Source organism: Solenopsis invicta, chromosome 6, assembly GCF_016802725.1.
Source record: "Solenopsis invicta isolate M01_SB chromosome 6, UNIL_Sinv_3.0, whole genome shotgun sequence".
Classification (NCBI taxonomy): domain Eukaryota; kingdom Metazoa; phylum Arthropoda; class Insecta; order Hymenoptera; family Formicidae; genus Solenopsis; species Solenopsis invicta.
Window position 1 is genome coordinate 6,716,627 of NC_052669.1, and position 11,541 is coordinate 6,728,167.

The following is an 11,541-nucleotide window of genomic DNA, read 5'->3' on the forward strand; positions in this document are numbered from 1 at the left end:
TTTAAACGTCTGTAAAACTAAAGTTAAAATTTCGCTGGAGAAACCAGTTATTATAAATTTACTGCCGCGCGTTAACAAAGGATTGAATAATATATGATCTTTTTTGAGATCACGGGATGCTGGCTGACTCAACGCACACGTCGACGATCATTTGAATCTTCATCGTTTAAGCGAGGGACTATAATAATATATTTTTTGTTTGAGAGTACACATACGCACATACATACACACACATTGTACTCTTTCTTAAGTGGCGGTCAAGATTAGTCGGTGGAAAGTTACATTGGATAATCGATCGTAATTGTGTCTACTTAGCCGAGGGGTCCTCGAAGTAGCTCAAATAGCGAGTTCAACTGTGGTAGCACTATCAAACGTCAAAAAGGAGACACAGGTACAGCAAACGATTGAGATAAGCGGTTCGATGTTGCGGTTTGTAATGCTATTATTAGCCATCGAGTAATTCTAGTATTTAATCGCGCGATAAATGAAAAAATCGAGATAACCGGCAGACCAGGTATATTTCTTGTTAATTTTCTTCAAGGATTTCGCAAAGATTTCTCATCATCTTCTTCTTCTTCTTCCTCTTTTCTCTCATTCTTTCTCTTTCTTGATGCTGGATCTTAATCGACCGTCGTTACCTTCATCATTGCTGTTTGGCGCCGAGATAATTAATCGTCCTGTTCACTACCGCTTCGAGTGGTCGGCGAAGGATGCTGCGGCTGCAGTGGTTTATCACGAAAAAGAATAAGGAAGAACAAGGGACGGAGAGAGGCGGAGGAAGAGAGAGAGAGAGAGAGAGAGAAAGAGAGAGAAATGGTGGTGGCTTCCAAGAGACGAGCGCTCAAATGAATTCGCTCGATGATGCGCGCCGTAAGAGACGACTACCTGCTCTACGATAACATTCGACTTCCTCCGAGTCGTAGGAACGGGACTCGTGCCTACGCAAAGAAGCTGGATAAGGATATCTTTAGAGGCGGTTTTTATCGCTGAGAGTCAGGTGTGAATTGGGGCCACTGGTGGCACGATCAAAGTGAATGCACCGCCAAGTAGAGTCGCGGTCTGGAGAAAACAGTAGCCAGCAAAGATTAATTGATCTCTTTCGTCGATCAGAAATGTTTCTTCTTTAATCCTTTAAGAGCCATGCCCTTGGAGTGATACGCGAACTCAGTGCCACGGATAAAATTTTATCTCGAGTGGAATTCAATTGGTTATCACGAAAGCCGAGATAGATGATGTTTAAGTTGTGATTTCTATGTTCTAGATTTCTGAACGTGCGCGCGCTGCGAATTTGGCGCTACAACAACAGATGTGGAAACGATATTTAATTGCCAACGTTGTGTAGTAACCAGTTAAAAAGTTAAAAGATGAATACACTGAGAGAAAAATGTATCTTAAAATAAAAACATTTTACTTAACACAAAAAAATAATTTTTTTACTGGGTCCTAATAACTTATTTACTTGCAATCAACTTCAAAATTTCTTAATTGAAATATTTACGTAAATAAAACGAAGAAATAATTTTTTATTGCAGGGTTTTAGAAAGTATTTACTATTAGATTATTTTTATATTCAAAATAATCGGATTTTTTAATCTAAAAAAATAATTTAATCAAATTTAATATTATTAGTAAAATCATTATTTCAATATAAAAAATGTAAAAATAATATACGTAAGGCAATATATCTATTTACTTAAAAGTACTTTTATTTAAACAAAACAAACAAATGCTTGTATCAAAATACGATTTTAAGAAAATGTATTTTTTCATTCAAACCAATTTTTCTCTCAACGTAATAAAGGTTAAAAAGTTAATGACTTTTAATTTAACTTAGTTAATTTTAAATTAATTTTTAACTTCAAATAATTATTTTTAAAACACATATAAGCTTTAACTTATTAACTTTTTCCTTAAGTTAAAAATTTATCTATGTAAAAAAAAATGACAAAGAAAAACATTCTCACATAAAATTACATACATTTCTTAGTTATTTTGTATAAACTTAATTTACTAATAAAATCTAAAATTTATTTGACGATTCATATTGTAAATTTAGAATAATCTAATTTTAAAAATTTACGACATACTAATTTAATATAAATGTATAATGCTCTTCAAAATAAACATTTAATTTAATTGAATTCAATCTTAATTTAGTTATAATTTTTTTCATCATAATTATTAGAAATTGAACGATTCCTCTCGACTTTTTTCGGCAACATTTCATTACAAAACGCTCACGCCCAAGCATGAGCCATTACGATGAGGCATCCTCGACTCGTGAGAGCTACGATTTACATTCGATTTTAATCGAGAGTGATGTAATCGAGCGCTTAAGCTAATGAACGAGAACTCGCCGCATTTGGTGCTCCGTTGAACACGCGAATTCGTAACGGCTATATTTAATTCCCCGGCATTGAATGGGCATTGAGATGAACCACCAGTTAATAACCATTTGTTCTCACAACGGAACACTACCGATAATATCAAGAATAACATGAAACGACACGCGTCTTATTAAGATAATTTCAATGACTTGTCAGTATCGACTCTGATTTTTTTTCTTACATTATGGAAACGATCGTAACAATATATTTATTGTTATTCTAAAGCTGCTCAAATTTTAATGTTAGATAATAATAATAATAACATGCGTTAAGACGCTTTAAGAGCCGACATTATCGAATTGTATTATTAATTGAACGTTAACTGGAGATGTAAGGAGCAGGTGTTTTTCTTAGCGAAGTACGGTCCTGAGGCTAGCCGCTTCGTCCTTATAGGCACACGCAGAAGGCGGCAAGCGATATGTGGGGGCTTCATATAACAAAGATTCATTGGGACCGGTTTCGTATGCCACCCTTTTTTACATTCTCCCGAGAGGCCCCGCAGAGCCGCGGGTGTGAAAACCGACACCCACCCACTTGTTATTTTGTCAAACACGAACGCTGGAAATTATAGGAATCATACGCTAACGCGCATCTTCTGAAACACTTTTATGGCACAAATTGCTTCTAATCTCGTGCACTGCGCTTTACATAATTGCGTAATGTGGTACGCACGTGTAATCAATTTTATGACATTTATATAATCTATAGTGTGACTATGTGCGCGTTACAATGCAAAGAATATATAATTTAAACGAGTATTATAAGCACATTATGCACTGTTTCTTTCTTTATAGACAAAGAATACATTTTAAAACGTACGTGTTATGTGTTAGAAGACTTGTTAACTTGACTTAAAGACTTGTTGATTAAATTTGTTGACGTAAAGTTTATACACTGCTGACGAACTTCGCGTGTATTATTTCGAGCGGTACTTAGGCAATTTCTCCTCAAATAGCAACGTAATGCGATGCACAGCACGTCGATCTAATAATAATGTCGCGAAATGATAGGGACACGCGTATTACGACACCTACCCACTTGTCGTTTCGCTAAACACGATCCAGAAAATTATAGGAATCACGTGGCGACGCATCTCCTCTCCGAGAGCGTGGCTCGCGCGCGTCTCACGCCAAATTATTCTCGACTGCACACACGCTCGCGCTACATTTCATAACCGCCAATTAAACGTGACACCGGACAATTGCTGTTTGTGACCGATGTATCCTCCTGTGTAATTGCCGAATGGCGGCGCGAAATTTAGCGGTCAGCCTCCCCCGTACGCTGCCGCATCTCCGTCGAAAGAGAACCGCACGTGTGCCATTCAGATCGTCGATTGTCAATTAAAATTTAATTTTATGAAAAAAAAACTTTACATCTTTTTCCTGCGATAAATTAAAATATAAATAAGCGTACAGAACTTATTTCGAAAAACTAGGATTGGAAACGTTACTTTAAAAAAATAACGTGTTAGCGTTACTGTTACTTGCTCTCAGAGAAAAGTTAAAAGTTAATAAAATTTATTCGATTTCAAGAAATGCCGGTATTAGCAATTTTCCAAAGTAAATAAATTATTTGATTATTTTAAACAAATAATTTTTTAATACATACTGCATTGTAACATATTACGAGAAAAAAAATTATTCATTGCGTGATATAAAACATTCCATGTTACAATTAAGAAGATGATGCTGTCACTGGATCTTATTCTACAATTGCGATTAAATATGAATAATGGAGTGATGATTAATCAAATATCATTGATCAATGCATCAACTTTAAATTAATGATTAATCAAATGTTTAAGAACTCTTTTCGATTATACATAGCGAGATATTTTAATTTTGTAAAATTCATTGCTATTTGATTTTAGTAGAAATATTCCGAATAAATATTTATGTATGGTAAGTATTTTATAAGTATTACTTGAATAAATATTCATTAAAATTTAGATTGGAATTTTTCTCTCGGTGAAGTAACGCGATACTTCCCAACCCTACGAGAAACCCTTATTCTTTCTCTTCGCAAATGCATTCGCCGGAGAGCGATTCGACTTGATAGCGGCGACGCATCTCGGCGCGCTCGAGGGAATCGAAAATTGCAATGCGCGTGAGTAGGTGTACCAATCTCGCTTACAACTCGCAGCTGCGGTGGTTGCGAACGATTCCGAGGCAATTGAACCGAGACGAAATGCCCGTACCGCCGCCGCCGCCGCGCCGGCCACGTCGGCTAACCGCAGCGATCATTCTCGTCGATACGGCCTCGAGAAGGATGTTTTGCGCCGCACCGGTGAGAAAGATCCTATGGAAAACTCGAAATTCACGGTCGGAGAAGAACGCTGTTGTCGGTCCCCCGGCTATCGTCCGTAAGACTCGTTCCATGAAATCGGATTAGCCTCGTGGCATCTGACTTTTCGTCGCGCCGTTTTTTTTACGTTGTCGGCCCATCGTCGACGTTCCTACTCTTTTCGAGCTACTTGCTGTCGTAGACGGCCGTTACGCAGGAATTTTTAACTCGAAAAGGAAACGACGAGATCGCCTTCTAGCCGTCCGGTCACGTTCCGCAGTCGATCGCGACGAGATCGCAGAGATCACGAACACCGAAAGGATGCGGCTCTTTTTTAGATAACATCGCGCGAAGCGATAAAAATATATATTTCCCGTTTTAATTCCTTTTTTTTCTCCCATTTACATTTGACTAAACTTGCCTGCCTTTACGTTCAATCTAATCGAATATCAAACTGTCCCGTTTTTACTTTTAAATAAATTCTTGGAGCAATTTAGAGTTGCTTCGTTTCATAAAAAATATTAAGTCATCTTTTCCCAAACTAATTGATGAATTAATTCATTTCCAAGTATAATTCGCCGAAAGCGTGTTAGCTTCAGCTGCTTGAAAGTTGATGCCAGCCAGTCTTATTAAGAAATAATCGAAAACGGTTTAAAGGAATCATCAAAATATAATACGAAAGAAATAAACAACATTCTATGTATACGCATAAGGATAAGAGTGCAAATATCAATTATACATTCGCCGTTTTCATTTGGTTGCGACGGTGTCGTTCTTATCGCGGGACCGCGAACGGGTTGACAACGGCAAACAAAAATCCGGCGGGTTCTGGCAGTAACATTTTTCAGGACACGGTTAAACGATAGGCGCAGCATAGGGGAACGCCAGGCATTTAATGCCAGCTCGCCGCGCCGTCCGCATTCTCAGGTGACAAGCCTTGCAGCAGCTCTCACCGTTCGCCGACGCGACGTTTCTGCACCACCACCGGTGGTGGAAACTATAGCGCGCTCGTACATTCGGTCCCCCGTCCGTATACGTCTGTACGCGTGGCCAACAAATAAGGTACTTGTTAAGGCGCTCCGAGACTGGCGAGACTCGCAACGGCGCCCGCGGGACGGGTTTTGCGGGCAGCCCTTTTGCCATATGCGGCAGCACAATACCTGTCCGCTGGACTGCCTCCCTCCGAAGAACGTTCTTGCAAGTATATCGCCATACGCGGCGAACGAGTCTTTCACGCGTACGCAATATCTTCGAAACCATTAATGCAATTCTGATTACCAAGCGTTTCGCGAACTTGAAATGAACGTTTCTTTTTCAAGCTTCCAGAGAGTCGGGAAACTTTTTATTCATTTATTCCAATTCATCTTGAGACGTTCTTTAGCGATTCACATTAAATAAAATATAGAGTTAAAACAGTATATTAACAAGAAATTTTATTCGACGATTTAATCATCATTTTCATTTTTGTCATTATCAAAGATTATTTTACTTCGATATCTTATTGATTAGTAAAGAATTAATTCAAAATTTAAATTGTGCAGATTTACACAATATTTCAAATTTATTAGTGATAATTCGTGGCATTGCACGTTTGAGCAATTTTGTGTGATTAATTTTAGACATATCGTATCGAAACGTGCGCCTGTCCAATGCAGCCACGTATACACCACGTGTGGAATGAGTTTACACTCGCGTTTTCTGCGCACGCATTCGTGCACCTATATTACTAACTTGCGTTTAACATTACCTGTATTGCTTTTAAAAATATCTGTCGTAATAATATACTGACAATTTACATATAAAAATATTGTAAATTGAAAAAATATTGATATATGTAAAAATGCGTCATAACTTTTCCCGATAACCTAATAGAGTAAATAGATCAATATAAAAATGGAGTTGTAAGAAAAATTATACATTTAAATTAATACAAATATTAACTGTGGAATTAAGCATTAATTGTACAACTGTCAAGTAGAGATGTGAATTATTAGAATACGAATTGAAGGATGAGATTTGATTAAAAACTCTCTATGATTCAAATCCAATTTGGAAATTTTAAATCTAAGAGGTTTGAATACAAATCACACCAAGCTTGTTCTTTTTCCATATCTCAAGACTGAACTTTTTCGCATGGTTCATCTTCCCTGTTTTTCTTTTCACATTGAAAAGGAAATAGGAAAAAACCGCGTAAGAAGTTCAATTTTAGGATGTGGAAAAAAACGAATGTATGAATTGATAATCTTACAAAATCATATTTAAAATGATTTTACACCATATAATCAATATTGTTTTTTTTACGCAAAAAACTTTTTTATTACCTATATATAAAATTCAATGTAATACTAATTATGTTAATTAAAAGTAACGTTTTAATATTTCAATTTGATTAAATTTTCAAGTAAATTTTATTCATTCAATTCATATTAGAACTAAAACATTTGATTCAACTCTGTATCAAAAATTCTTGATTTGCACATCTCTACTGTCAGTGTTCTTTCAAGTCAATTGGATATACGAGAACAGATAAAACGTTTAACATTTTATCTACTGTATATCCTGGAAAATTCATGATATGATACATCTTCAGGATTTTTTGTAGGATTTTTAATTAAAAAAAGGTCTTACTATATAAATGTCGTGGAATTTGTTCACAGAGACAAAGTCAAAATACAAGTTATAATAAACGAAACATACCGTAATAATGTAGGCAACAGCAGTTTTGCATTTTATTATATTTTATTTAATTAATAAGATGCACAGGATTACTTCTCTGCTTTTTTCGTTTTTGCCGAAGCTTGCTGTGCTTTCATAACCTTATACACGATCTTTTGTTCCTCGATCAAAAAAGCACGCACAATCCTGGAAATTTTATATAGTTGAATATATTATATAAAACTTAATATGGAACTTACTGCATTTTTGCTTATTGAAATAATAAAAAATTTTGCAATTTTGCTTTAAAGACAAATAGTTGCCAGATTATTTAGCAAGAGTATTTGAAATATTCACATTTTATGCTATTGTTGATGCTTGAATACTTTTACATACCTTTCTTTTACACATTTATGGCAAAGCACTCCACCGTAGACACGTTTGACAGTCTTTTTGCGTCTACACATACGTGAACGCTCCATAGGTCTTGCAGGCTGAATACCTCTAAGCTTATCTTTGCATTGCCCACATCTGGGGATCTTCTTAGGTTTCTTCAGGTATTGATAGACTAATTTGCCACCTGGCGTGCGTACGCTACAAACAAAAATTCACCTTGATCAGTTCTCAATAATAATATATATTATACATCATTTAGCAAAAAATTCTAAGACAACTTTAGATATTTTAAAGAATGTAAGCTAAATATTCGCAATAATAGTTAAATAAATGCTAATGAAAACAATAAACTTAATGATTGTCACTGTTCACTGCACGTGAATTTTACGCTTGAACGAAAACATAACTTAACCTCAAACTCCGAAGAGTTCATTACGACAAACATTACAATCGCAACAATGAAATTTCACTGCGAACGGAAATAAATGAATCTCGGCTTAATTTACTATTTACTATTATTCGCATAGATACTCACACACGCCTTCTGTTGCTTTTTGTGTTGTACGACAAGCGTCGTCGATAGGTTAGTCGCTGTACCATTTTGATTCTGCAACATAAAATTATCTCGTCAGCGAAATCGATCTATATAAGATCGTGTCACACAACCGCTTGCCGCAGATTACTGCGGAGCTCGCATGATATTAATGCATCTTACGATTAATACACGCAATGTGGATATTATAAAATTATATGAAAACGCCACGAACCTGTATCAGAATCCGAACGGAAAAGGAAACGGCATACGCCGAAAAGAGACGCTTTTACGCAAGCGTGGCGAGTACACTGTTAATGCCACCTGTCCTCGAAAGTTCGAGTCAATGATAAAGACGTTGAATACCTACGATTGATATTTACAGAGACACAGAGTCGAGAAGCACACGCACGACGCGCGCCTGCGTGGTGGCCACTACAACCACGTCGCTTACTGCGTAGGGTAGCTCAGACGGTTACGGTCGGTGGGTCAAGTAGGACGGCGCGTAGTCGCGGCGCGTTACTGCGCATTTCAACTCGCATTCTTCGTCGTCCCGTACGAGTCTTTGACTCGAGCTAGTGCCGGGAGTGACGAAAGTGAAGTGTCGTGCATTCGTGCGAACCGGAACGAATGAAGTGCCACTCTGGCAAATGCTCGTTTCGGTCGAGATACAATTCGCATCTTCGTCATCCCGTATGAGCCCCGAGGCGTTGATCCTTCGTCAGAAAGCAGATGTCCCGCGTCGTTTATGTATAATATATCATCCTTTATATCCTTTGGGATTGAAACGAGAGGAGGATCGCAGTACTAAATTAACGTTTCGTCGATAACGAATTTGAGACTAATCGGATTGACGCTCTGGCGCCGGCCGCCGAGGGCGCGGAGTAATACGTGAGTAGAATCACCTGCTTTATATGTAACGGAATACGCAGCTTGTCGAATTAATATACTAACGAAGGAAAGGGATAAATATATCGGCTGTTTAATTGCTGGAGTTGTATCAAGCTGTTGCAAGCGGCCTCGAATATATTGTTTTCCGGACGATTCGCTCGGCTGCCGACTCGACTCACGTTGTATCCGCGCGCAGCGTCGGTATGAAGTTGCCGATGTTCGAATCTCTCGTCGAAGGAACGCCATGACCCATCGGTCGTTTCGTTTCGGTAGTGTTCAAATCGCGAGTGTCGTATTACAACAATGAATTCGATCGCGTCTTCGCGAGCGCGTTGCCTTGTGCATGAGACGATGGGGGCACGAGACAACGACGAGGCCCGAGACTCACCTGATTCATAGGCAGGACAGCTTCAATCGAGGTTATCTCGAGAACATTGGTGAGTTTAAGTTTGCAGCAGTACAGTTCGCTCGATTCAATCGGCTGTCGTAACGCATCAGTTGTTTCGTTTCAGGAGTTGTATCAAGCTGTTGCAAGCGGCCTCGAATATATTGTTTTCCGGACGATTCGCTCGGCTGCCAACTCGACTCACGTTGTATCCGCGCGCAGCGTCGGTATGAAGTTGCCGATGTTCGAATCTCTCGTCGAAGGAGCGCCATGACCCATCGGTCGTTTCGTTTCGGTAGTGTTCAAATCGCGAGTGTCGTATTACAACAACGAATTCGATCGCGTCTTCGCGAGCGCGTTGCCTTGTGCATGAGACGATGGGGGCACGAGACAACGACGAGGCCCGAGACTCACCTGATTCATAGGCAGGACAGCTTCAATCGAGGTTATCTCGAGAACATTGGTGAGTTTAAGTTTGCAGCAGTACAGTTCGCTCGATTCAATCGGCTGTCGTAACGCATCAGTTGTTTCGTTTCAGGAGTGTTCATTGCAATGACGATTGTCGTATTGTAACAATTCGAGTTCGATCGCGTTTTCGTGAGTGTTGCCTTGCGAGTGTGCGACGAGGGGGTGTAAATCGACGACGAAGCCTGGGAGACGTCGGGGCGGCTTCTTCGGGGCATCGATGAATTTGAATGTGCAGTGATGAGTGGACTCGAAACGACAACGGTCCGCCTTTTTGTGAATACAGTATTACATCGATGGAATTGATAATCCAAACAATCTGAGGGCAGGAAGAAAGGTGAGACATCGGGCGCCGGCGGAGCAACTTTGCGGTAAGTTAAAGAAAATAGGTCATAAGTTATTTAAAATAATATGTTGAGTCACATTCGAGCTCTGCTTTAATTGCTTTTATTTTTTATGTTACAGAATCAACGTAGCTACGTGGCAGATATAACTCCGCTGTTGCGCATCGAGTTTGTGAGTAATGAATTAATTTTTTATTACATAATAGATGATTTAGGTAATGCACATGCAATGACAAACTGGCGAAATTAGATTCTCATTAGATTGCATTTTGCCGTTTGATCGGGAAATATTCGCTTTAATTTAAATATATCGAGCTGCTCGTCTATCTATACGTTCCCTCATTTCAATAAAAACCTATTGCCGATTAATTATTATTGATACTATCTGGCATATAATACAAATATAATATTATTATCATGCAGAAAAAATAGAACGTTTGAAAACAAAATAAATACTCATCGTTAAAATAATTGTTATATGTAATCAAGGTTGAGTAAATAGATTTTTTAATTTATATATAATTATGTCTGAAAATTTTTTTCCCAAGTATGTGGGAACATATAATTTCTTTTATAATTTTTTTCTTTTGTAAAGATAAATTTTCAATTTAGTAAAATATTAATGAATTAAAGTTTTTATATTTATGTATTTCAAAAATAGTCAAGTTTATATATTTCAAAAATAACTAGTTAAAATTAAAAATTCAATCATTTAAAATTATCTAAGTTAAGTTAAAAGTTATTGATTTGTTAACTTATTTTTAACTAATTACTACTCAACCCTGATATATATATATATATATATATATATATATATATATATTATGTTGAAAAAACAATTTTAATAAAATAGTTAATGTTTTAATAATAGCAGATATTGTTTGATAAGTTAATTACCAGTTAATTTAATTAGAGTTTGGTCGAAATCCTTTAGAAATCAATCAACTATACAAGATAAAAAAAAGTGAAGAAAATGGATAAGTTAAGAATGTATGAATAGTTTCAACTATTTATTAATTAATGGTTGAAACTATTTGTGTAATTTTCTTGCGGAGTAAAATTATAATCTTGGAGTTACCTTACATCGTCCTGATCTTTGTATAAAATTTGTCTCGATTATAACGCAATGTTTGCATAATTATCAATTAACAGATGACGCATCTTTCATTCTGCAACGATTTCTATAAAAATGACATAGAAATA

The 11,541-nt window shown here is 37.2% G+C and overlaps 2 protein-coding genes across 3 annotated transcripts; one reads left to right on the top strand and one right to left on the bottom strand.

Moving 5' to 3' along the window:
- Window positions 1–7,294: 7,294 nt before the first annotated feature.
- Window positions 7,295–8,606, bottom strand: LOC105194210 (60S ribosomal protein L34). The gene is made up of 4 exons (XM_011159016.3): window positions 8,489–8,606; window positions 8,257–8,328; window positions 7,722–7,919; window positions 7,295–7,532 (listed from the first exon to the last, which is right to left on the bottom strand). The coding sequence occupies exons 2-4, from the start codon at window positions 8,319–8,321 to the stop codon at window positions 7,436–7,438; spliced, it is 360 nt and encodes a 119-aa protein (XP_011157318.1). The 5' UTR covers window positions 8,322–8,328; window positions 8,489–8,606; the 3' UTR covers window positions 7,295–7,435.
- Window positions 8,607–8,688: 82 nt separating this feature from the next.
- On the top strand, window positions 8,689–10,824 carry LOC105194211. Of its 2 annotated transcripts, XM_039450950.1 has the most exons (4): window positions 8,692–9,581; window positions 9,657–9,992; window positions 10,068–10,365; window positions 10,460–10,824. In XM_039450950.1, exons 1-3 carry the CDS (start codon window positions 9,488–9,490, stop codon window positions 10,100–10,102), a joined length of 465 nt encoding a protein of 154 aa, XP_039306884.1. In that variant the 5' UTR covers window positions 8,692–9,487; the 3' UTR covers window positions 10,103–10,365; window positions 10,460–10,824. The 2 variants fall into 2 exon arrangements, with proteins under 2 accessions (XP_039306883.1, XP_039306884.1); XM_039450949.1 differs by having other exon boundaries at window positions 8,689–9,581; window positions 9,657–10,824.
- The last annotated feature ends 717 nt before the right edge of the window (window positions 10,825–11,541 follow it).